The sequence below is a fragment of the Gekko japonicus genome, unplaced genomic scaffold, assembly GCF_001447785.1.
Source record: "Gekko japonicus isolate JY-2015 unplaced genomic scaffold, Gekko_japonicus_V1.1 scaffold1482, whole genome shotgun sequence".
Lineage (NCBI taxonomy): Eukaryota > Metazoa > Chordata > Lepidosauria > Squamata > Gekkonidae > Gekko > Gekko japonicus.
This window is the reverse complement of record NW_015169822.1, coordinates 111,398-138,802: the sequence shown is the minus strand read 5'-3', so window position 1 is coordinate 138,802 and position 27,405 is coordinate 111,398. Positions and strand designations below refer to the sequence as shown.

General features: G+C 41.1%; 1 protein-coding gene across 1 annotated transcript in view; it reads left to right on the top strand.

Moving 5' to 3' along the window:
* Nucleotides 1–27,405, top strand: part of TRIM24 (tripartite motif containing 24) — a 69,073-nt gene that overhangs the window by 39,884 nt on the left and 1,784 nt on the right. Inside the window, 15 exon segments of the mRNA XM_015417215.1 lie at nucleotides 171–287; nucleotides 1,581–1,695; nucleotides 2,756–2,902; nucleotides 8,056–8,173; nucleotides 9,166–9,443; nucleotides 12,466–12,607; nucleotides 12,610–12,632; nucleotides 13,686–13,865; nucleotides 14,103–14,238; nucleotides 17,401–17,473; nucleotides 18,279–18,447; nucleotides 19,551–19,843; nucleotides 19,998–20,133; nucleotides 22,285–22,359; nucleotides 24,555–24,704. Coding sequence (XP_015272701.1) covers nucleotides 171–287; nucleotides 1,581–1,695; nucleotides 2,756–2,902; nucleotides 8,056–8,173; nucleotides 9,166–9,443; nucleotides 12,466–12,607; nucleotides 12,610–12,632; nucleotides 13,686–13,865; nucleotides 14,103–14,238; nucleotides 17,401–17,473; nucleotides 18,279–18,447; nucleotides 19,551–19,843; nucleotides 19,998–20,133; nucleotides 22,285–22,359; nucleotides 24,555–24,704 — 2,152 coding nt within the window.

The following is a 27,405-nucleotide window of genomic DNA, read 5'->3' as shown; positions in this document are numbered from 1 at the left end:
TACAAAATAATAATAATGATAATAATAATAATCCTGCTAACATAATGTCTTGCATTATCTTAAGCAGATTTTTCTTTAATCATTGGTGCTGTAAAGTCACTTCATTTCTTTTAAGCAAGGTTGCCTGTGGGATACTATTTGCATGGTATATTATTTTTATCTTCTTGCAGGTACCAGTTTATAGAAGAAGCCTTTCAGAATCAGAAGGTGATCATTGACACACTTGTTACAAAGCTGGTGGAGAAAACTAAATACATAAAATACACAGGCGAGCAGATTCAGAATAGGTATTTATCTTATTTTACATTAGTAAAATAGCACTTTTTGGATGATGTGCACTTGATTGGATTTAGTAAATGGGCAAAGACTCTTTCCGGTTTGATCAGGTAGTGTCTAACCATGGTTTGTTGCTTGTCTTAATGCTGTATGTGTATATATATAAACATTAAAATCTGTGGGTGGGGGGACACTAAGACAAAAATTACTCTTTCTTTACTAAAACACCTTACGTGTATAGAAGGGACACTAAGGAATGGGCGATGTAGAAGAAATGTGTGAATAATATACTCAAATTAAGAATATTAATGCATGTTGTGTTATAAATTATTGCTTTATAGTTAAGCTTTAAAATCAGTAAAGTAAAATTATATGCAAGGAAAAAAGAGATTGTTGGATCAAATTCAAGTCCAGTAGCACTTTAAAGACCACAAGATTTCCAAGGTATAACCTTTTTGAGAGTCAAAGGTCTCTCTATTCATATCTGACAAAGGGAGCTTTGACTCTTGAAAGCTTATACCCTGGAAATCTTGTTGGTCTTTAAGTTGCTACTGAAGGTGCTACTGCTACTGCTCTTCTACTGCAGACCAAAGTGGCTACTCACCTGAGATTATGTTATGTGTTTCCTTTTAAAAGAGAAGTGGGAGACGTATGTTTTGAAGATTACTCAGAGGGCGGGATATAAGTCGAATAAAATAAATAAATAAATGTAGAATAAGATTGCTTTCTGTTAGCGCAAGTGACAAAGGAAGCTAGTCATCTGGAATTTTAATTTTAGCTATAAAATGGAAGGTTTTAACATTAATGCTTACACATTCAGACAAGTTTTGAAATCAGACTGTGTGAGCACAAGTTGGCAAAAATGTATTTGCAACACAGTTCCATAGGGTTGCCATGTCCCCCCTGGCCACCTGTAGCACTGGCACAGCTGGAAAGGTTTTCAGCTCCAGGTTGGAAATTCCTGGGGGTTTGGGGGGGGGGGCCGGGGGGGGGGGGACAGGGACCTCAGTGGGGTACAATGCCATGGAGTCCATCTTCCAAAACAGCTGTTTTCTTCAGGGGAACTTATCTCTGTAGTCTGAAGAGGAGCTGTAATTCTGGGGGATCCCCAGGTCCCACCTGGAGGCTGGCATCCTTATTTCATGGCAATCAATGTAACTTTATTTGTGTCTTTTTCCTAAGGTGTCAGTACAACATAGCTGTGACTAAATTTTCCTTGATCATCTTTCAAATAAGTTCTGCCACTTTCTCGTATAGGCTTTTAACTAACGTTTCTACATTTGTTTTTTTGAACTGTTGTACAGGATCCTGGAAGTGAATCGGAATCAAAAGCTGGTAGAACAGGACATTAAAGTTGCTATTTTCACATTGATGGTAGAAATAAATAAGAAGGGCAAAGCTCTGCTGCATCAGCTAGAGGTAAATTCCTCTCTACTTGGGGGCAATAATAACACATTTTAGATGAGTTTTTAATAAACAGTTCTGAAGTCAAAACACTTCTGAAGTAATGTCTAGAAACTGGACCACTTTATAATATAATCTAAATAGCTGATTACTTTCCAGTGTATCTCCACTTTCTCCTAGACTACTCTCAGCAGGGGGGTTTTTTTGGTATGTTCCCAGAAGTGTGCTTTCCAGACATTTTTAGTATTTGTGGGGCACAGCTTCATGAATCGAATACATCAGAATCTGCCCTACTGACTGGAGTATGAAGCTATAAAAGAATGTATAAAAGAATTTAACAGAAGTTTCAGATTTCATGAAGATTCAAGTGTAGCTGTGTTGCAATAGAAAGAGTAATTTATTTAACAGCAATATTTTAAGTCTCTGAATTTGATTATGGAACAAAGAAACGTCCAAATCCTCATTACAATTGATAGATATTATCCTTGTAAATGTTATATCACTGGTTGCTGGAATTTTATTATAAAACAGAGAAATTGTCCAGGTCAAGGGTTACTAGGGTTAATGCCTTACTGGACCAGCAGAAGATTTACCTTTGATGTTGGAGGAGCTTGCTGGCAATGGAATGACGTTGCCAGTGATGTACTGACATCATTCCTTGTGTGCTCAGTGATGTAAGCCTGTCATGAGGGGATGCCAAGGACTTTCTAGCAATTGGACAAAGCTCTACAGAAATACTTCTGGGCAGTGATGCCAGCATGTCAGGATGCTTTTGATCTCCCCCCCCCCATTTCCTGCCATTTCCCCTCCTGCTGGCCAGCTAAGTGATGGTGGGAAGCACCCACTGGTGGCAAGGGTGACCTAGGTAGCTGTAATGGTTGAATACTAATTAGTTCTAAAAAGCTAATGGCTCTCATGTTTGATCATTTGAAGTAGAGCAACTTGAGTTAGTGGCTTTTGTCACTTTCTGGGATTTGACTTTTCCTGTGCTTTTGCTGAAAAATGGAGCACGGCCACGCAATCTGTGTCAAATCTTAGCCAGAGACCTCACAACTTTGTTTTTCTACCTTTGCAGTGTCTGGCTAAGGAGCACCGGATGAAGCTTCTGCAGCAACAACAGGAAGTGGCAGGGCTTTATAAGCAGCTGGAATACGTCATGAATTTTTCTAAATGGGCGGTTTCCAGTGGTAGCAGCACAGCTTTATTATACAGCAAACGGCTGGTAAAAATAAAGAACTATTGCACTTTTGTCTGGGATGGCCATAGCCATGGCAAGTTGATATGTTTTGAAGCCCTAAGACAGTGCGGTTAGCAGGATGCAGGACATCAAGCATGCTTAAGGGCCTGGTAGAAGCCAACCTCTGCTGTTGTCACTGTTGCTCATAGTGTTAACATGGTAGTAGGTCAAAAGATGTTTATGTGTTGTTGAGACAGCGTACATTATGAATGTGGCAAACACTTTTGCAGAAGTGCATGTTAAGTCCACTTGCCAGTGGGTTGAGAATCACTGTGGATTCTTAGTGAGCAACCCTTAAAGGCGAATGCGAATTTGCTTCCTCATAATGTGCAGTGCATTATCATGTCTTAGAAACTTATTCATGATATCACATTCTGGAGTTTCCTGTACTAGAAATGTTTGTTATGTTGGTCACAACGTGAGTGTGTGGATTGTTTCTCAAGCTTATCATGGTGAAATTTTATAGCACATTGCAAAAAAGTTGCCATCTTCTTAGTTATATCACGAGAGAAGTCATTCAAAAGATGAAGGACCTTAGAGGAATCGGAAAGTCCCATCTTGTTTACCAAGATAGGGCTTAAGTGTTTAGAACAAATATCTACATTAAAGGGACAATGAAAGAAAATATGTGAAACTGTTTGAATGCTATCTGTATTGCAGGGACAATATGTGGACGAATATGCTACCTTTTGGAATCTTCTGTATAAAATTGCAGAAGGCGTAACATTAAATCTAGCCAAAGAAAAAGCTCTGTGTTGTTGTGGAATTTGCAGATGATGGAAATACGGAGCCATGTGACCTACTACTAATGGAATCTCCAGACTCAAAGGAGAGCAAGTTTCATTAGCCGTACTACATAGATTTTGTGATTCAATAGCCGAAATTCTGCATTTAATCATTTGGAATGCATCCAATTGCGAAAGCATAGATGATAAGTCTAGGGATAAACCAATAGTAGTAATTTTTTTTCAATACAGGCTAGCCAAATTGAAGATTTAGATCCTAAGCATTTGATAGGTAAGGCTCTGAGGTTCAAAATTATAGTGTAATTGCCACCAGTATTTAATGGTTATAAGCCATGCCTTGGTTTCAGGATAAGTCCGGTGGTGTTGATATTGGCTGTGTACACTATGATCAATGCTCCCTCTAAACTGTGGAGTCTTGTGAGCAAAAAGTCTCCTTTGTGAGCTACTGGCATTAAAGTTGTGAGCAAGTGATTTAGCTACTGCATAAATTAGTTTGCTCTGGAGCCATCCTTCCTGAGCGAAGACTAAAATGTGTGAACCAGAGGCTAAAAAACTGTGAGCTAGCTCACACTAACTCAGCTTAGAGGGAACATTGACTATGATGTTAACAATTTTTAGAACAACTTATTATGGTTGATTGACTTACAAATCCTCCTTCCCCAACAATCAAATCAGAGTTAATTATTTTACAGACATGTAGCTCCATGGTACAAGCTACTAAGTTTGACCTTGGTAAACTCACCCTAATTATTTTAAATGTATATATACCCTCCTCCTTAGGGAGCCCAACTTCCCTCCAGGATTGGAGCTGTCTGGTAGCTCTCATGGAGGAACTGGGGAAAAATTCCCCTTGCAGAAATAATTCTCGTGGATGATTTTAATGCAAGGGTGGGTAGTGACCATCAAATGTTTTTCAAGGCCTTAGAAGTTGACCAGGATGATTCACTTTCACTTTCCTTGTCCCTTACAAGACACTCTTAAGGACAATCAATTTGAATCTTTTAGGCATTTCCTTTGCTAAATTTTGTGCTCAATTTAATAGAATCTGGTTGAACAACCTAATTAACTTTACTAACTCTGGTGAATTCACTTTTGCATCAAGAAGAGGCTGTAGTGTGATCGATTATATCTTGGTTTCTCCTTCATTAAGGGTTCATGCTGCAGATTTCTCTGTGGATGACTACATTATTAGCGATCATTTCCCTTTAACTCTAATTCTTAAACTTAATTTTTCTCTAGACCCCTCCTTCCTTGCTCCAACCCTGGATGATGAGTCAGACTTATTGCCTAGAATTTTCTGAGATACAGTTCCTTTCTTTTTTTAAAAGGTTTTATTTTCATTTTCATAATACAGAAAAAAAACATACTTCCATGCTATATATTTAATCCATATCGCTTACTTTTTTAAGGTTTTATTTTCATTTTCATAATATAGAAAAAAACACATACTTCCATGCTATATATTTCATCCATATCGCTTATGGAGTCTATTACTATACATCTACATTAATCCATTTATACAGACGCTTCCATCTTTCCGTAAATACTTTTTCATCCTTTCCTTGGAGAACTAAACTTAATTTATCCATCTCCGCCGTCTCTAATAACCTATGCACTAGGTCATCCAGTTTCGGTATGTATTCTTGTTTCCAAAATTTGGCTATTAAAATCCTTGCAGTCGTTATTATATAAATTATCAGGTACTTATCTTTCCAACTAACATTCTCAGGTAACATATTCAGCAGCACCGTTTCCGGAGATAGCTCTATTTCAATCTCAGTTACTTCTAGGATTAACTTCTGCACCATCTTTCAAAAATCATGAATCTTTACACACCGCCACCACATATGGAAAAATGTGCCTACATTATTTTTACACTTCCAACAATTCCTGTTAAGTGTAGGATTACATTTAGCTATCCTATCGGGTGACCAGTACCATCTATGATAGATTTTAAGTATATTTTCTTTATAGTTAACACTTCTGATAAATTTTATTGATTTCCACGTTTTACCCCGGCTTTCTATACTTATCTTGTGTCCTATGTCTTTTTCCCATGCTACCCATATTTTGTTAGTTTCATCTTCCTTTATCCGATCCTCTAAAAGGAATTTATATATCCTCTGTATCATTTTATCACTGCTCGATGCCCAGATTTTATCTAACTGATTTACCATCTTCAAAGCCCACTTTCTCATCCTTAAAGTACCTGGATTGTAATTGTGCTATTTCCCACCATGACAATTTGATCTTATATAGGTCTGACAACACCTCTCGTGTTTTTAGCTTGTTGTTCACGTCTAACAGCGTATCATAACTTTCTCTATCACACACCTTAACAAGAGACAGTTTAATGAATGCCTCTAACGGTGATACCCATCTTGGTGTTCTTGCATAATGTTTTTCTTTAATGCCATTCCACACCCACATCAATGCTCCTCTCAGTATATGGTGTTTAAAATTATAATGTACTTTATTCTTCGCATACCACAAGTAGGCGTGCCATCCCATTTTTAAGTCATGTCCTTCTAAACTCAGATTCCTAATATTATTGAAGGAAATCCAGTCTTTAATCCAACCCAATGCTGCGGCCTGATAATATAATTTCCAGTCAAGTAAACCAAATCCCCCTCTCTCCTTTTTGTCCTGTAAGGTTTTCATCTTAATCCTGGCCTTTTTGGGGTGCCAAATAAATTTTTTGGTAATTTTATCCAGCTCTGCAAAAAACTGTGAGTTTCTTAACACCGGTATGTTTTGGGCTAGAAATAGGAATTTAGGCAAGATATTCATTTTAATTGTTGCTATACGGCCCAGCAGTGATAACTGTATATTTTTCCAGCGATGTAAATCTTTTTTAATTTCCTCCAATAATTTATCATAATTCTCCTTTATGAGCGTAGTGTTTTTACTTGAGATTATTATTCCTAAATATTTAAATTTTTGCACTATTTCCATCCCTGTTAATCGTTGCAGCTCTAATATTATGTTAGCTGTGCAGTTTTTTTGTTATTATTTTTGTCTTCTTTCGATTAATCTTTAAACCTGCTACCTCCCCAAAATTTTTAACTAGCTCTAATAAATGAGAAACTGTCTCCACTGGTTCTTCCACTATGAACACGATATCGTCCGCGTATGCTAATAACTTAAATTCTTCTCCTTGTACTTTAAGGCCACGGATTTGCGGATCTCTTCTTATGGAGTCGTTTAATGTTTCTAAGGCAAAGATAAATAGTAAAGGCGATAACGGGCATCCTTGCCTCGTTCCTTTCTGAATTTCAATGTCTGCAGTCACTTCTCCATTTATAATCACCTTCGCGTAGTGCTTTCTGTAAATGGCTTTTACCATCGTTTCGAAGTGTACGCCACAGTCCCACTTCCTTATTTTCTGTAATATGTATTCCCATGAAATATTACTGAGATACAGTTTCAATCCAAAAAACTCCAATAACTATTTAAATCTAAATCTCTCCTTGATTATAGAACCCTTATAACCATTGTAGATGAGCCACTGGAAATTATTGAAGCCTATAGAGCTTTAATATCCCATATCACAGACTCATTAAGTCAAAAACATAATGCGCAGAATAAAATGGGGAAGAATTTATTTATTTTTAATTGGATTTGTATCCCGCCCTCCCCAAATGGGCTCAGGGCAGCTAACAACAAAGAATCTTACAGATCCCTGGTTTGATAGGGAATGTAGAGATATGAAAATTATTCCACATGACATTTATAGTCAATATAGGGATTCTAAAGCTTCAGTTCTGCCACTAACATACCCTTAAGAATCAGTTTCAACAGCTTATTACAAAGAAGAGAAATGATTACACTAATAACCAGTGGGAACATTACTCCAAGCTATTACTCTAAATAAATCAAGACAATTTTGGGGCATAGTTTCAGGATCATTGTGCATTGAAGACCCCGTTATCTCCCCGCATACCTGGTTCCAATACTTCTCAGCCTTATTTTATGAGGGGTGGTCATGTGCCATGTAACCACCTGATTTCTCCCTGGATGACCTGCCTGAGTGGTCACCTGTAACATCTGAAGAAATAGAAGAACTGATTGTCCAACTAAAGTCAGGGAAAGTCGCTGGTCTGGAAGTGCCTGAAGTTCTAAAATTAGATCTGGACTGGTGTGCTCCTCTTCTTGCTGCATGTTGGGTTCCATCACAGGGCACACTTATTCTCCTCTCCTCCGTATGATGGTAGACAAGATGCCAGAGGCTTAGATGAATGCAATAGTAGTGAGAGACTCATTTCTCAATAAAAGAAAAGTTGATGGGGAGGATTTGGTTCTTAGTTTATAGTTTTCCCCCCAAGCGTTTAGTAGCATCCAGAAAAATCTTGAAAGTTTAACTTTAATACAGTATTCTTGATTTTGTTCTAGATCACATATCGGTTGCGCTACCTCCTTAGAGCAAGGTGTGATGCCTTACCAGTGTCCAACACCTCTATTCAGTTTCACTGTGATCCTAGCTTCTGGGCCCAAAATATTTTCAACTTAGGTATGACAAATTTCTTGTTTTCAATTTTATTAGTAGGGAAACTGTTGGTGTAACTTAATGTGTCTGTCATTAGAATAAACTGTTGTTGATTCTTTTAAATACCCTGAGGGCGGTTAGAGAACGCTTGAGTGCTAACTTCTTGTTCTGTGATGTTCATATCCTTCTTAGAACAAATGTGCATGCTTTCAATATTTATTTTGCTTATCTTGAGTTTCAGTTTTGTTCACTGAGTAAGGATGATTTCCTGCACTGCAATATGATTTCTACGAAAACTTAGCAGGTTGCCTGCTGCACCACCACTACTCCAGCCACTGCCTTCACTTAATAGAGCAGATGGAGCAAAACTGGGGAATGGTGGAGAATGCAGCATTCTAGGAATCCTCTTAATCTCTATGGTTTTACTATAGAGATTGGGGAAATTCCTGGAAAGTCATGCAATACCATGACATCATGTCTCCCAGTCTCTGCCCCCAAATACTCCCACTGCACCACTGCTCCTGGCTTGCAACCCTATTTCCATGTAGAAAATTGTGTGTTTATTTTGCATAGATAGAATGCATAAATTGTGTACACATGTGGCAGGATGTCCCAGCTGGTTATAGTTTCACACAATATGTTCATAGGTACATTGGTCAAGTTCAATTGTCACTCATGTTTGCATGTATGCAGAGTACATGCAGTTTCCTATGTGGGAGTGGTAGTGTGTAGGGCATTTGTTTTCCTATGTGAAAGTGATTAAGAGTTTGGTGCTATAAGAGGGTGTCTGTCAGGCATTATGTACTTTTTAGAAATATGTCTTCAGCCCCTGACTACTAGTGTTGCTAGAGCGGCTGGATAAAAACATATTTAGACAACTTCTCAGACTACAAACCTGGCCATGACATTAATGCCAAAAAGAATGGTTTGTCAGAAGTCATTGCCTAATGGCAGAAAAGGGCACAAGTCATGCAAATCTTAACGTGTAAACAATGAAGGACTTATTTTTTATCCAGGTTCTCTTGTAATTGAAGACAATGAGAGCCCACCACTCATGCCTAAAAGCCCTGTGATGGAACCCAACATGCAGCCACAAAGCGGTTTACCTTCCAATCAACTATCCAAGTTCCCGACACAAATCAGTTTAGCTCAACTGCGGCTTCAGCACATGCAGCAACAGGTCCTGGCTCAGAGGCAGCAGCAGGCTCAGCGGAGGCCGGGTCCCGTGGGTCTCCCAAATCCTCGAATTGCAGGGCCCATGCACCAGACTCCTCCACCTCCACCACCACCTCAGGTAAATTAGTGTTTCAGACCTCTGTTCTTTCCTCTGGAACAAATCCTGTATAGGAATATAGGAGGCATAGTGTTGGTCCATTTGACTTTGGCAGCAGCATCAGCACGCTTGGAAATAAGTGAGGAGACCTTGCCCAAATAGATATTTTTTTTTATATGCCCCAATAGGGACATACATTTTATTAAGTATTTTCAATAAGACAAATCAATACTCATCACATACAAAATATACAACACAAATACATAACATACATGGGGGATAATTTAACTAATACATAATTGATTTTTATGCCAATAGTATCTAACTGCTGTAACAATGTGCGTAACAAAAACTAACAGTAATCTAGCCAGTTTTGTAACTCTTGTACGCGTCTTGAATATCCATTCTCTTATCATTAAATGTTAGAGACCTTGCCCAAATAGTTTAACAGAAAAGTAAATCAATGAAAGTGTCAACTTGAATGTAAGATTGAATGTAAGATTCCTATATAAGATTTGTTCCAGAGGAAAGACCAGAGGTCTGAAACACTTAAATATCCGGAATAAGTGTTGAAAGAGAGACACAGATTAATTGAATTTGGAGCAGACTGCTTTTGAGGATACAAGACTGTTAGAGGGATATAGATTGAGAGAGTCTGGAGCAGACTGCTCTTTGAAGTTTTATCGGCCTTTGTATTTTTTCTATGAAGGTGGGAATATGTGGTTGTTTTTTATTATCAGACACTAAATGATAATATGGCTTTAATCTAGTCTCTTTTGTTATTGTATTGTTCTGTGGGCATCTAACACACATCTGTATATTTTTCATACCAGACTGTCTTGGGACTGTGTGTTATTCTTGTGGATCATATTATATCATTGCCAGTGTCTACTGCTTCTGTCCTGAAAGTGCTGTGCCCTCTCTAGAATTCTTAGACACTCATTGTCTCTGTGAGATCTTTTTTTTCATACTGTGTTACATGGGTTGCCTGGGTCTGATTGCAGACATGCCAGGCAGTACACATGTACCAGGGTTCTTTTACTCTATACGAGGGTCAGATTGCGAGAGATACCTATGGACAAAAGAGACCTTTCAGTTGAATCAGTAAAGTTTTATTAGAAAAATGCAAGGTTCACACTACTCACTCATGCAGAATAATTATGGCTTTAATCTAGTCTCTTTTGTTATTGTATTGTTCTGTGGGCATCTAACACACATCTGTATATTTTTCATACCAGACTGTCTTGGGACTGTGTGTTATTCTTGTGGATCATATTATATCATTGCCAGTGTCTACTGCTTCTGTCCTGAAAGTGCTGTGCCCTCTCTAGAATTCTTAGACACTCATTGTCTCTGTGAGATCTTTTTTTTCATACTGTGTTACATGGGTTGCCTAGGTCTGATTGCAGACATGCCAGGCAGTACACATGTACCAGGGTTCTTTTACTTTATGTATACGAGGGTCAGATTGCGAGAGATACCCATGGACAAAAGAGACCTTTCAGTTGAATCACTAAAGTTTTATTAGAAAAATGCAAGGTTCACACTACTGACTCATGCAGAATAATAACAATAGATCAGCACACACAGAGAGCTAAGAAACAGAGAGGTAATCGATAGTGACAAGGAAGGGTTGGGTTTTTATGGCATATTCACCTGATCCTGGCGATCCAGAAACCATATGGAAGAAAGGAGATACAGCTGACCAGCAGTTAATGTCACAGGCTCAGACAGTGTCTGAGGATACACTCTTATGGCACCTAAGACCTGTACAAAAATTGAGGCACAGAGTACCAGTTTAAATGTGGTTTGGGGAGCCTGGGGTGGGTTGGCCTGGGGTGTAATGAGTAGCCGGATTACAATTGAGTATGTGCAGGATGCTTGGTTTCACCAGTGTTTGTCTTTCTACATATCATTGGCTTGATGTTGGTTGGGGAAGAGTGCTAGACTTCTGGAAATGACTTCGAGGAGACAGTTCAGTTTACCCAGATTAGTGCCTGGGTTAGAGGAGATGGGATTTAAGGATTAGTACGTTGATGAAGATCTTTGTTAATTATTGGCTGATCATGAGGTCCTGTGTACATGCTCCTTCTACTGGACTCGGTTCCTCCTGATCTAACTTGGCTCGTTCAAAATGGAGTCGTTTTCTGGCTCCCTGTTGCCTGCCGTTGCCAGACCAATATGAGGTGTGGAACCCTGGTCTTACTGCTTCTAGGGCTGCCGGGTCCCTCTGATTTTTCCAGAGAGAGGGAGTTTAGCGCAGGTACCTCTGCTGCATATTGGCTTAGTATTTTATAAAATAGTGTTATTAGACTACATTGTATTATTCTGAAGATAAATCACACAGTTTGCTTTATTTATTTAATTCATTTATACCTGCCTTTCTTCCCAGTGGGAACCAAGATCAATTTACATCATAGGTTTAGAACAGAAGTACTTCTCCATCCAAAGAGTAATTCATGTGAAATTCCCTGCCACAGGAAGTGGTGGTGACTACAAGCATAGACAGCTTCAAGAGGAGATTTGATAAAGGTCCATCTGTGGCTATTAGCCACAGGGTTTAGATGGAACTCCCTGTCTGGGGCAGTGATGCTCTGTATTCTTGGTGCTCGGGGGGTCAACAGTGGGAGGGCTTCTGGAGTACTGGCCCTGCTGGTGGACCTCCTGTGGGCACTTGGGTTTTCGCCACTGTGACACATAGTGTTAGACTGGATGAGCCATTGGTTTGATCCAACATGGCTTCTCTTATGTTCTTATTCTCCTCTCCTCCATTTTACCTTTACAACAACTCTGTGAGTTAGGTTAGGCTGAGAGAGAGTGACTGGCCCAAGGTCACGCAGTGAGCTTCTGTGGCATGAGTGGGGATTCAAACCTGGGTCTCCCAGATCCTAGTCCAGCACTCTTAACCACTACACCACACTGGCTATCCAGTTCTGTAGATTATATTAGATTGTGTAAATTATGTAGATTATGTACAACTTGTGAGGTTTCAGCAACAGTCATGGAAAACCAACTAGCTGATAAGATTGTTTTATCTTTCCAGCAGCCCCCTCCACGTCTGGTTAACTTTCAGAATCACAGCCCCAAATCAAATGGCTCAGGTCCTCTTAGTCAGCCAATGAGAGTGCCTCAAAACCAGAATGTACCACACCCAGCTGCAAGGCCCAATCCACTGCAGATGGCATTCTGGCACAGCAGGCTATTAAACAGGTAAGCTGTTTATATCATTTGCAGTCCCTCCTCTACAACTACACCAATCTCCTGGATTCTTCTGTTTGTTGAAGAAGTATTACAAGAGAGGGGAACAAAATCAGGAACGCTGTGTATAATTTTACGTAAATACAAAATAGAGAGAACTTCTGACTGAATTAGAATGCAGCCGTTTTAAGATATGTTTCCATACAATCTCTCAACAACCTATATGAATCTGCAGAAGGAGCTATACGCGTATACTGGAACCTTCAGTTGGGTCAGAATGCTCTGCCAGGATGTTGATTGAGTGGACCGTAGGAACCATATCACTCCAGTCTTGGCTATCTACACTAGTTCCCAATTTGTTTCCAGACACAATTTAAGGTGGTGATGTTGACCTTTATAGCCCGGAATGACTTGGGACCAGCGCACCTGGAGAACCACGTTACTTCCTTATGATCTTGTTAGGCCTTGCTTCAGGTGCCCCTGACTTCTGAGATTAGGTGGGTGGTAAACCAGGAAAGGGCCTTCTTGGTCATGGTATCCAAACTCTGGAAATTTCTCTGCAGAGAGAGACTTGCCTGTCCTCTTCTGTTGCTGTTTTCTGCCAGCAGGTGAAGATTTTTCCCGTTTCATCTGGCATTCCTTCAGTGATACCTCCTTGCTGCCCTGTGTTTGAATTGTTGTTTTCATGTTTCTGTATGGTTTTTAAGGCATGTTTTTATTCTGTATGTTTTTAATCTGTTAGCCACCTAGTTGAGGGCAGAAAGATCTGCATACATTTTGTAAATAAATGGGGTGGGTGGGTGGAGTAGACAAAGCACATTTGTATTCAGTACGACCCAGTAAACACGGTGTTGAAGAAAAATTCTCCAAGCTGATCTCAGAATGAAACTAAGTTAACTTGCTAAGTCTTCTCAGATTTATACAGCCCTATTATTCTAGCCTTATCAGGTGAACAATACAGAAACATGACTTAAAACCAGATCTATTGCATCTCTCCCCAGTTCTTTTACTACTGATGTTTGTGATTGATTGTTTCTGCTTAACATGTCTGTAATTCTTTTGTAGTGGCAAATCCACAGTGGGCAAGTTTCTGCTGCCCCCTCAAGTGCCAGCAGTACCACTTCAAATGCCTCCAGTCCCACTATTAATAGTGCTGCTGGGTACGATGGGAAGACATTTGCTCCACCCATGATAGATCTGACTTCGACGATGACTGGTTCCTATACGCTGCCTTCTCTTCCTGATGTAAGATGGGTATTTCGCCTTGGTGAATATGTGTTGCACTGGTAGAGCTGGAAACTTGATGGCTTTCTTGTAAAATAGGCTGTGTATCATTTTCCTAGCTTGTTGAATTCTAAGAATTACTTCTGTGGAAGTTTTAAGGGAGGTTTATTTATTATTTATTTATTTACTGTGTATGAAATTCTAAGGAAGGACATAAGTATTTTCTACCTAATTTACATTCTTTCACCCTTCTAAAAGATTGATTGTTCAGGAACTATTTCCCTGGATAACATTGTAAGGAGAGATGCAATTTTGGAGCAGAGCCAATCCAAACCTCCTTCCCGCAAAACCGTCCAGTCCCCAAATTCATCTGTACCATCTCCAGGCCTTTCAGGTAGGGCTGCGTCTCTTCATACAGTTCGTATACCCCATACTGAGTAAAAACAAATGGCTCTCTGCCATCAGTTGTTGTTGTTATTTATTATTTCAGTTTATAAGCCCTGCCTCCCCGGTATAACAGGGCTCAGAGCAGGTAACAACATTCATAAACAACCCATAGAGTTAAAATATAAACAGTTCTACAGTACAACAGTAACAATTAGATGGCGTATAAAAGGAACCCAACCTGGTGCTCCTTATCCTGGGAGGGAAGGGAATATCCTAGAATCAATCTGGCAAGAAGGGAAGGGAAGAGGAAAAAAGGAAAGGAGAAAGGGAGAAGGAAGGGAGGCCAATTCGGAATGGACACCATCACTGCCTTCAACCATAGGCCTGGCGTAACGGGCTCTGTCTTGCAGGCCCTGTGGAAGTGCATCAGATTAACAAAATAAGAAATTATAGGAATGGGAAAAGAAGAATTAGATAAAGTGCCATTATCATAAATGAATACTTGTGCTGGTTTGCTGGATGAGAAAATCGTTATCAGAAGGGGAAAGTCTCAGAAAAAAGATAGGCAAAGCAGTATAATGTAAATGAAAGATTATAATGTAAATGAAAGGGTAAAGGATCTCAGTGCTTAAGGAGAGGCAAGAGGACAGAAGAAACCCATGTGCAACTGAAATAGAGTTTCATGGGACAAATAATTAGAAGGATGGAGAGGACAAGCTAGACAAAAACTAGATATTGATTTCAAAAACAAGAGATTGATGATTGAGTGGGGAGGGGGCTGTGGCTCAGTGGTAGCATGCTCCTGAAGGCGAGGCTGCCAAGAACAGTTTTCTCCTCTATCCAGAGATGTCCCTTACACACCTCACCTTTCTCTCCTGTAGGAAAGGGGGCTTGGTACACACAATGTTTTATTTCCCTTGATTTGTATATCTTCATTGTTAATGGGCTGTGTTATCAATTAATCATTTGTTCTGCTAAAATATGGTGCTCTGACTTCTGGGCTCCTAGAAAATAGTCTGGGTTAGAGGAGACGCTAGAGTTGAAACAGTCATCAATATTTTGTGAAAAAGGTGCTGGAACATCAGAGCAAAGAAGGTCAAACCTATTGCTCATTAGCTTTTTAGGGTCATCCTCACAGTATTTAAGTCTTAACTTTGCTTAGACGTAGCCATCAGATAGCATCCTCCAGGGCTATTCATGTGCTTTGATTTGACCATTTCTAAAACTGTTTTCCTAATAAGAACTAAACCATTAAAAGACTTTTAAGTCAAATCAACAAACATTTAAAAAGGGCCTAGAGAGCTCAGGTGCTGAAAAGTCCACCTATTCTGTTGCGACAAATTGCTTCTGCCAATTCGTTCTGGGCATGTGCAGCAGTAGTCTAATGTTGCTCCCGCTGGTCTATATCAGTGGGATCTCAGTTGGTTAGTCAAATGCCAAGAGCACTTTGACTCTTGCCAAAGGCTCATGCCTCCATCATCCTCTGGCTTTTAAAACTGTACCTGCAAGGGGGAGGGGCTAAGCCTCAGCTCCCATCATTTATTTATTAATTTTATTTATTTATTACTTTAACTTTTACCCCGCCCTCCCCGCCGAGGCAGGCTCAGGGCGGCTTACATAAGAACCAATAAAACAATATAGGTCTCGGTATAAAATACGTAATAAACAATTTTAAACCATTACTATACCAATGGTGGTACAAATATAATAAAGTGCATTTAAGAACACATTCCGCGGTGCCGCCTAAGGGTGGCTTAGGCTGGTGATAAAATTAGCCCAGGGCATAGCTGATAAGGTGCAGTTCCTACTGAAATGCCTGCCAGAAGAGCTCTATTTTCACAGTCCAGTGGAACTGTGAAAGGTCCCGCAGGGCCCTGATTCTTGCCCAGGAGCTCATTCCAATAAGTCTGAGTTGCCAAAGAGAACACCCTGGTCCTGGTCAATATCAACCTGGCATCCTTCGGGCCAGGGAGGGCCAAGTGGTTTTGTGCCCCTGATCGCAGTGCTCTCTGGGAAATATATGGGGAAAGGCGGTCCCTCAGGTAGGCAGGTTTCTGACCATAAAGGGCTTTAAAGGTCAAAACCAGCACCTTGAAGCAAATCCGGTATGTTATTGGCAGCCAGTGCAATGTCTTTAGCACAGACCGGATGTGCTCCCACATAGGGAGGCCTGGCCGTCACATTTTGCACCAGCTGCAGCTTCCAGAGTTACCAAGGGCAGCCCCAAGTAGAGAGCATTGTAGTAGTCCAACCTCGAGGTGACCTTTGCGTGGATCACTGTTGCTAGATCATTGCATTCAAGGAAGGGAACCAACTGCCTAATCAGCCAGAAATGGTAAAAGGCTGCCTTGACAGTGGCTGCTACCTGGGCCTCCATTGTTAGGTAAGCACCCAGGAACACTCCCAGACTCCTGACCCTCGGCACTGGCAGCAGCGGCACCCCATCGAAGGCCGGTAGTGGGATCCCTACCTCCGATCCGCTCTGATTCAGGCACAGGACCTCCGTCTTCGTTGGATTCAATTTCAGTCGACTCAGTCTAAGCCATCCAGCCACTTCCTGTAACACCCGGTCCAGGTCTTCCGGGGTAGAGTCAGACTGGTAGAGATAGCGCTGGGTGTCATCCGCATATTGGTGACATGCCTCCGGGCAATCTGGGCAAGGGGGCGCATATAGATGTTAAATAGCATCGGGGAAAGGACCCCCCCCTTGAGGCACTCCACAGATTAGTGGGTGCCTTCGGGACAGCTGCTCCCCAAGAGCCACCCTTTGTCCCTGACTTTGAAGAAAGGAGACAAGCCATTGCAAGGCAAGCCCCTGAATCCCCATGTCGGTGAGGCAGTGGGCCAGTAGCTGGTGGTCGACCATGTCGAACGCCGCCGACAGGTCCAACAACAACAGCACCGCCGTCCCGCCCCAATCCAGGTGCCTCCAGAGGTCATCTGTGAGGGCGACCAGTGCTGTCTCCGTCCCATGGCCTGGGTGGAAGCCGGACTGGAAGGGATCTAGCGTGAAAGTGTCATCATGTGACTTCTCTGCCCACTCCCTGACTATTAAGGTGAAAATAGAAACATAGTGAACTGAATCTTTAGATCAAACTGCTAGAAGCTTTAGAATATAAAGGAAAGTGCGTGACATGTGCTTCTAATTTATTTTTCACTGATGACTTAGGAGCAGTTTCTATTTCTGGTGTTCCTCCTCCAATTCGTTCACCCAGTGCCTCCAGCGTTGGAAGCAGAGGCAGGTAAGCAGACTGTGTAGGAAAGGAAGCCTTTTTCAATGAATGTGCATTTGATTATCAGTGATTCATGTAAGAGTGAAGTGAGCTTTGTATACATGAGGTGAGGCTACTACAAAATATCTTAGGAGTCCTGGTATATTAATGGAAGGATAGAATATACTGCGTAGCCAGAGCAGATCTATAAATACCAGAAAATTAGGACATATGAGTATGTTAGAATTGATTCACCTAAGCAAAATGAAAAGCAGATATTGACAGACTAAATCAGAGGACAGCCCTCTTGTCACCGGGAGATTTTGAGGATCAATTGATCTGGGCTGGTATAAATTTTAAAATTCGCTTGGTGCAAGGAGGGCAAATCATTGCTTTAGAAGCTGAATTATAATATATAAAGAATCTTCTGTGTTCAGATGCTTGTTTTTCCTTCCCACCCCTCACCTCCCCCACGCCCCATTTCTGGTCCATTGGTCAAAGAACTGTAGGAGGAAAGCTTCTTTATGGTGTTAGCTAAGGCTTTGTGACCCTTTGCTATATGTTTCTTATGCTATAGCAGACATGTTAATACTTGAATTGTGTAGTTCAGAGTTGGGGGAAACTCTTTATGTTCTTGTAATTTACCTTTAAAAAAAACAATTTAAAAACAATGTTTAATCATCGAAAGGTTAAAAAACCCTGTAGAATAAAGAGCTTATTCTCATAAACTTCATATTCCTATCTGAAATAGTGGTGTTGTGTCCTACTTCAGAAGATGAAGACATGTCAAAATCATCTTTCTTCTTTTTCCCCCCACTGCATCTTCATTTTATAGCTCTGGCTCCTCTAGCAGACCATCAGGTGCTGATTCAACCCAGAAACCCCCAGTAGTCATGTTGGAGCCTATCAGAATAAAGCAAGAGTCTGGTATGCCAAGCGAGAATTATGATTTCCCAGTTGTAATAGTGAAGCAAGAAACAGATGAAGAATCCCGGAATCAAAATGTAATCACTGTTACAGAGAAACTAGTCTTGAGTATAGGAGGGTAATTTTAATTTATTGGAAAACTAGCTAAATTGCTAAGATTCTGCTTCAGATGCTTCAGAGCTGAAAATCTAGTGGGAACTCAGCTCTTTTCATTGATCTCTAAAAAATCAGATAGCACTCATGCTATTTATTGATTCATATTGTTCATTTAGAAGAACCATCTGCTCTTCTACTTAAGAAGAACTAAATGATGCGGAGTGTGTGTGTGTTATATTATATGCTGTTTGTGCAGCAGCCTGATAGCCCAGTCTTGTTGGAGCTTGGAAGCCAAACAAGATCAGCCGCAGTTAGTACTTGGATGGGAGACCGCCAAGGAAGACTGAGGTTGCTATGCAGAGGAAGGCCGTGGCAAACCACCTCTATTCATCTCTTGCCTTGAGAATCCCTGGTCCTAGGGTTGCCAGGAGTCAGTTGCGACTGGGCAGCCCACTATTATTACTATTACAAGAATTAATCAACAGTCTTATTTAATTACATAAAGACCCGTTCCAGGACAGGTGCTCTTAGTCATTATGGAGATGTACTTATGCGCTTGTGATAAGAAAATAAAAATGAAAGGAAGGAAGAGAAATGTATCTGAAAAAATGAGCACTGATTCTTGAACACTTGTGCTGAAATAAATGTTGTGAGTTTTGCGGGTGCTAATTTACTCCTGTGTGAATTTGCCCAGCCTAGCTTGGAAGCTAAGCCAGGTTGACCATGGTTAGTACTTGGATGGGAGACCACCATTGAAAACCAGGCTTACTATGCAGAGGAAGGCAGTGGCATACTACCTCTACTTTTCGCTTGCCTTGAGAACCTCATTGCCATGAGTTGGTTGTGACTTGATGGCTCACATTATTATTGTTGTTGTTGTTATTATTATTATTAGGCAATTTCTAAAATCATACATTGAACTAGTTAAAGCAGTCGATTCAGTTGGCTGGGTTATAACTGCCCTGTTGTAAAAGAGACATCTTCCAGTTTTTTTTAAAAAAAGATGCATGTGTATTTAAAAAAAACAACCCTGCATTATATTTTTGTTAAACTATGTTCTTGTTTTTTCCCCTTTTCTCTGCAGACCAGTTTTTCTAGAAATTTGCTTACCTCGCTGCTGTTGAACAGCAATCGTAATCACTCCTCTGAAGAAACTGTCTTCAGAACAGAAGCACCGGACAGTACAGGTGACCAGCCATCCAGTGGCAAGGGAGCATGGATAGGGTCTGGTCATGTTGGAGACGGTAGAAAAGATGATGACCCCAATGAGGACTGGTGTGCAGTGTGTCAGAATGGAGGAGAGCTGTTGTGTTGTGACAAATGCCCTAAAGTGTTTCACCTGTCTTGCCATGTCCCCACACTCAGGAATTTTCCAAGGTACAAAGCACGAGAAACTCTGGGGGTGGGCTTAAATCTCTCACTATTTGGGCATCTTCTTCTAAAACTCATTATAGATTAAAGTGTTTCCCTAGGAGCTTTCAGAACTCAAGAATGCACACTGAGACCTGCCTGTCTTCTGCATTTACTTTAGTGGAGAGTGGATTTGCACATTCTGCCGTGATTTGTCCAACCCACAAGTAGAATATGATTGTGATGGCCCAAGTCATATGTCCGAAGAAAAAAGAAGACTAGAAGGCAATGTTGGATTGTCTCCTAAAGATCGTAGGGTGAGAATATAAGTTAATTGCATTATGTTCATTTTATATTTTTGGAAATAAAGTCAGTGACAAAAATAAATATGATACATCAGTAGTTTTTTTAAAAAACAGGCATCAAGAATGTGAGAATGCACCCCAAAGACATCTTTCACCTATGCATTTATTTACTTACTTACTTCCAGGGATCGTTTGGGCCCGGAGCGCACCAGAGCGCCGCTCTGGGAGCCCAGGAGCAGGGACAAATGATGGTGGTGGCAATCCCCACCCCCAGATTTCAACTCCCGAGCTCCTTCTATGGCCCCATAGAATACAATGGAAAGATGGCGGCGCAACTCTAGAGAGAAGGGGTTTAAAGTTTAAACCACTTCTCTCTTTGCTTCCCCGCCAGCTGGCCTGCCAAGGCAGGCTGGGGGGGGGGGGGGGGCAAAAAGTGAAGGGGGTTAAAGTTTCACCTTCTCTCTGGGGTTGCACCTTACGGCCCTTCTCTCTTCGCTTTCACTGCCTCAACAGGCCGGCTGGGAAAGGGAAGGGGAGGCTTTTGAAGATGCCCCCCCTTTTGCTCCCCCTTCTGACATCACTTCCGGTGATGTCGGGCTGCGTGGCATATGCTAATGAGCTATTATGCTAATAGCTTATTAGGTGTGCTAATGAGCTCCTGCAGCTCTTTTTCTACGAAATGACCCCTGCTTACTTCATTTATACCCCACCTTTCTCTCCATTGAGGACTCAGACCAGCTTTTACATCATTCTCCTCTCCTCCATTTTATCTTCTCCATTTTATCCTCACAACAGCCCTGTAAGGTAGGTTAAGCTAAGAGAGTGTGACTGGCCCAAAGTTACCAAGTGGCTTTCCATGGCAGAGCCAAGATTTGAACCTGGGTCTCACAGATCTTAGTCCAACACTCTGTCTCGTACACCACATTGGCTGTCGGGGTTGATCTCAGGGGCAGATTAACCATTAAGCACACTAAGCACATGCTTAGGGCACCAGGGCCAAAGGGGGCACCACAAAGTTGGGGAAAGGGTGAAAAGCTTAGTTTGTACAGTATATTGTGTTACTGCTGCAACCTGCATTGTATATCTGGTCAGACAGGTCAACAACTAAAATGGACTGGGTCAGTGTGGAAAGGAGGGGGGCACCAAGATTGGTCAGTGCTTAGGGCACCAGTGAGTCTTAATCCACCCCTGGGTGATCTACATTCTTTTGCAGTTTTTATAAGGGTATCATTACACAGACATATTTGCAGAAATATGATTATACCTGACTAAATGTATAGTGTACTTGGGTAACCATTTAATAAGCACCTTTAAGACCAGCAAAGTTTTATTCAAGGTGTAAGCTTTCGTGTGCATGCACACTTCGTCAGACACAATGAAATGAGATGCATGTGCTCATCAGTCTCCTGTTCGATGTATTTATTGCCCTAACAGTTTTTCTCCTCCAAAGTTGAACCCAGACAAATGGAACCAAATAAACTATGCTTGTTATTCCTTGAATCTGTTATACATCTTCATTATGCTGCTTTGCCGCTTACCTCCTATCTGTGAGTGTGTGGACTGGTGGGTTTCATTTCATTATGCCTGATGAAGTAGGCATGCACACGGCAGCTAACGCCTTGAATAAAACTTTGCTGGTCTTAAAGGTGCCCCACTGGACTCAAACTTTGTTCTGCTGCTTCAGACCAACACTACTACTTACCAGATTCCACTTAATAAGCAGTGAAACATGTTCAAATGAGCTCTGGTATAACTCTTGAGTTAAACTTATACCTTACTCTGGCAAACTGTTTTAAAATCTTTCAGATTCCTTTATATGAAACCGTTTTCATAAAGATGTAATAATGTGTTTTAAGCATGGACTATTGAGTTGCACCGTGCACAGTTTTCTTCATCGTTTTAGGAAATGTGCTCCTTAACCAGAGGAATGCCTTTTCTCTTTGACATGCACACATTGTCTATTCAAACTCCATTTTCTCATTATGTCTTGGAAATGTGTTGATATCAAAGATTTTCTGTTGGGAGAAAGTGGGAAAGGAACCACATAATGGTAGAATTTCAGCAGAGGCACCTCTTATCGGGATAGAAGCTGTTTTCTGGAAACTCCCAATTTAGCTTTTCATGTTGGTGTTCTGAGTGACTGTGACCTTTTCTCTTATACAGAAGTGTGAAAGATTACTGCTGTACCTTTACTGCCACGAAATGAGCCTTGCTTTTCAAGATCCTGTCCCTCCTACGGTATGCTGGTCTCTTTATTATTTGCCGTGTGAATTTTGTAATATAAATTGGCACCCATCATCAGTCAAATTGCTATTATAGGTGCAGTAAATAATTCCAACATTGGTACTAACTAGCATGTCAGTTGAACTATGGATGAGTGTTCCCCCCCCCAAGTCATTTATTGAGCTAATAATTCTTTAAACTGACAATGTATTTCTCAAAACAAATTAATTGAGGCAGTAACTCAGCTTGGGGTCTCTGTCTTTATATCTTGACTGAATGTCATTGAAGTAAACCCTAAAGGGGATTCAGTGTATTTTGTTGTCTTGAATGGTTATATGCTAGAGAAGCGGTTTGAATACCAACTTGCGGGGGGAGTTTTCAGGGTTTTTTTAATGAGAACACAATTAATTGGTATGGATCAGGGGAGAGTCCAGCTGTTTAGTTGGACAAGAGACCAATGTACCTTTTCTGAATGGGCAAGAACTGAAACTAGTAACCTAGTTATCCCTTTTGGTTGCAAATCTATCTATGTACATCTAGAATGTAATAAAATGGCAAGGTCAGGATTTTGCTTTGAAAGTAAATTAACACTAACGTCTAAATAAATTATCACTTGAAGAGTTATATAGTATATCTGATCTGTCTCCAAAGACTGGTCAGTACTATAAGCAAAAAAGCACAACAAAATCGACCAAATGTGAACTAGAATTTATAACTGTTGGAAACACAGTGCCCTGTTTAAAAACCCATTCAGTTTCCTTTTGTAACAGAAAGATTACAAAATTACCCCCAATTACGTGGATTGAGAAGGAAGATCCTATCCTCTGCTGCCAACTGGAATAGCTCCTTGCCCTCCTCCAAATGACAGCCTTTCAGATATTTAAAGAGAGCAATCATGTCCCCCCTCAATCTCCTCTTCTCCAAACTAAACATTCCCAAGGCCCTTAGCCTTTCCTCGTAGGGCTTAGTCTCCAGACCCCTGATCATCCTTGTTGCTGTCTTCTGCACCCTTTTGAAGTGAGGCCTCCAGAACTGCACACAGTACTCAAGGTGAGGTCTGACCAAGGCAATATACAGAGAGCCTATGACCTGCGATTTTGATGCTATGGCCCTTTTAATACAACCCAAGACTGAATTAGCCTTCACTGGGACATCATCTAAATCATTATTTTTGCAGGATGCAGAACTGTCTTACTTAACTATAACAAACCACACCTTTATTAATGGTACAGGAAGAAAACTTGCCATACGAACAACCAGTGTCAGTAGACCATGAGCAGCCATTTCTATTTCTCTTTGATTCTAAGCATATCGTTTCCCCTTATTTAAGTGTATAATGGGCTTAATCCAGTGCAGCATTTTCATGGGTGCAAGAACTTTTGCAGCTCCCCCATCGTGCAGCACCCCAAAATACCTCCGAGAGTCCTTGCACCTGCAGAAACTGCATTGGAGCCACCCCACTATATTTGTTTATCACTTCTTTCTTCTGTATTGTATTTTGGACATTTGGGGTTGATTTTTTTTTCTTTTTTGGTAACTGAGTATCTCTCAAGTAATTGAGTACCATTCAAGTATCCTCATGTGGCAATAAATAGCAGAGTGTTTGTATACAAGTGTCATTAGAGAAGCATGTCTGTCTTCTATCATATAGATTATTTGCTATAGTTTGAGTTAGTTGTGCTTTTTATATGCATTTTCTTTTTTGCCTTTCAGTTTTTCCCTCAGTTTTATTTTTGGACTGTATCCCAGGCACAAAAGGATTTTTTTCCCCACTGTTAAATTCCAACTGTGCTTCACTGTGAACTTCGTATGGAGCAGCTCATTAAGCTATAGGAGCTCTTCACATGTTAGAACAAATGACTGTATAAAGATGTGTGATGTATGCTAGAACAAGTTGTACAACGGTGGCTATTCTAACGTTGCCTTCAAGGGCATGTTTGGGCTTCAAGGGCCTCATTGGGGACTTACTATGTTGAGGTGATTGCAGAATTAAGTGGAGTACAATGGCTGTGAGAACTGTAGAGCATACAGTTGAGCTAAATAATATGGAGCTAATTAGTATCTAATATAGATTCCTTCAATTTATTTTAATTAATTATGGAAATCATATATGAACCGAATTCAGTTGTTGAAGTTCTGAATTTCAGGTGTTCAGTTTCGCAGAAAATACATTGGGCAATTTCTGAGAATACTGGTATATTTCTCCTTAGGTGCCTGACTACTACAAAATTATTAAGAAGCCAATGGACTTGTCAACAATCAAAAATAGATTGCAAGCCCATCACCCATCGTACACAAAACCAGAAGATGTTGTAGCTGATTTCCGACAGATCTTCCAAAACTGTGCTGAATTTAATGAGGTTAGGAAATACTATCATGTGCGTGCACACACACAAACGTCTAGGAAAGGAAGGGTTTTTTTGTCAGGGAATCTGATTCTCGGTGCTACGGTAGTTTGAGAGGGACACAGCTTGTTGTTGTGTGTGGAATATAATTGCAGCTCTCCTCTTTCATGACCTCTGGCCAGAATTATGTGAGGGTTCTCACAAAGACTGTCAGCAACCCAGTGCTGAAAACGGCTAGCAGGCCTATTAATGAGCCTGCTGCAGGTCGAGGTCAGTGAATACCTCTTTCTGGTTAATATCTGATGCGTCCATGAGGTAGTTTATTTATTTATTTATATTTATTTATTTTTAAATTTATATCCCGCCCTCCCCGAAGGCTCAGGGTGGCTCACAAGGGGCATAAATGCCAAGGTTAAAACAATAAAACAACACAAAACAGTATAAAATACAATAAATACAATTCACTAAAAATTCCTTCCACGGTGCTCCAAGGATATTTAACTATAAGATTCAAGATGGGGTTCCAAGATAATTTATGCTAAGCAACAAACAGTAGTGATAATAATATACAATAACAACAATATACGTCCCATCTGCCAGGAACGTCTCATGCCCCTGGTATTGTCCGCTCCAGAGATGGTCAATTTGCGGAATTAAGAAGAAAGGGGGCGCAGATGGAATAATGATGGCGGATGATGGTGGCAGCGGCTCCTACTCGAAAGCCTGGCGGAAGAGCTCTGTTTTACAGGCCCTGCGGAACTGAACCAGGTCCCGCAGGGCCCGGATCTCTTCTGGGAGCTCATTCCACCAGGTAGGAGCCGCCACCGAAAACGCCCTGGCCCTGGTAACTGCAAACTTGATGTTCCTGGGGCCTGGAATATCCAGGAGATTTTGATTCCCCGACAATTTCAAAATACAGGAAATACATTTGAATACAATTGAAGAGGTGTCTGACAATTTCAGAATACAGGAAATACATTAACTGGGAAACTAAAATAACGTATAAAGGAGTATCAGAAGAGTGAGACTGGTATTCAGTCAAGGACAAGAGAAAAATATATTTAGAAAGAGAGATTATGAGTATAATTAGAAACCTATGATTCTCAGGTGCAAACTTCTATAATGATTAGCCTGACAAAAGCCATCCAGAACATTTAGATTTGACCAAGATATTACATGACAGAGCTGAATCAAAAAATTCTTTAATTGATGTGTGAGCACATGTAAAGTGTCATCAAGTCTCAGCTGATTTATGATGACCCCATATGGTTTCCAGGGCAAGTGAGTAAACAGAGGTGGGTTGCCATTGCCATCCTATGCAAAAAAATTTGTTGGTGGTCTGCCATCCAAGTACCAACCTTGCTTAGCTTCCAAGACGAGATTGAGCTATAGTACACCATTCTACATCCACCACATTTAATAGCAATAGGGAATACCCAGATGGAGGAGAGAAATTAAATCTCTCTCACATTAAGGCTGGCGTTGGCGGAGGTAGTCTTCTGACACTCCTGATGAACAAGTTCTTTTAAGATACCTTAACCAAGGAACTGGCCACCTCTAGTGATAGGAAGTTCCAGTGGGCTTAAATGCTTACTCTGTACTTACTGTACATGCTATTGACTTACAAGAAATTGTATGCCATAAGAATGTAAGAAGAGCCCTGGTGGATCAGACCAATGTTCTCCCACTGAGGTGGAGGACATCTCCATGGGTTATTCCCATCGTTCCTTTAGGGAGGCAGGAAATACTTTTTTCTCCTTCTTGTTGGCGACTTGGGAATAGCCCTGCCCCTCAGTTCTGGGACTCCGTAAGCAGTGAGTATCAACTAAGGCTAACTCCCCTGCGCCAAGCAGGTAAACTTCCAACATTAATGATAGAACTATAAAACAGTAGAACAAGAACACAGAAGAAGAAGAAGAAGAGAACAGCACAGAGAAACCCAGGAAAAAGGACGATGATGAAAGTGGGAGGGCCGAGATGTCCTCCTAACCTCAGAGGAGAAGGACCCTTCACGGTAAGTGCCAAAGGTCGTTCTCCCACTGAGGTGGAGGACATCTCCATGGGACCTCCAAAAGCAGTGTCCCTTAAATGGGTGGGTCATCATCGCCAGCCGAAGGGAGAATGTGCTGAAGGACTCTTCTTCCGAATGCTGCGGCGGCTGACGCAATTGTGTTTAGCTTGTAGTGACGAATGAAGGTAGATACCGACGTCCAAGTAGCGGCCCTGCAGACCTCCTCGACAGAAGTTCGATTCGTGAACACCACATTGGTTGCCGCACTTCTCAAGGAATGGGCTGTTATCCCTTTGGGAATTTCCGTTCCCGACGCCTTGTAGGCCTCTGTGATGCATGACCTAAGGACTGCGCTGATGGAACCCGTGGACATACGATTTCCTGTATGTGGAAAGGAGATGTTGATGAACATGAAGTCCGTTTTTCGTAGAGATTCAGTGCGCACAATGTAAATCTTTAATGCCTGTCTGGCATCAAGGGTGTGCCATAGTCTTTCTCTGGGATGTTGTGGCTTTGGACAGAAAGTAGGTAAATAGATCTCTTGAGCACAATGAAAAGCGGAAGAAACCTTTGGCTGAAAGGTGGGATCGGTCCTAAGTACCACTTTATCCTTGTGGAAGATGCAGAGCGTGGCCTTTACTGATAGAGCACCCAGCTCTGAGACCCACCATGCTGAGGTTATCGCCACCAGGAATAACGTCTTCA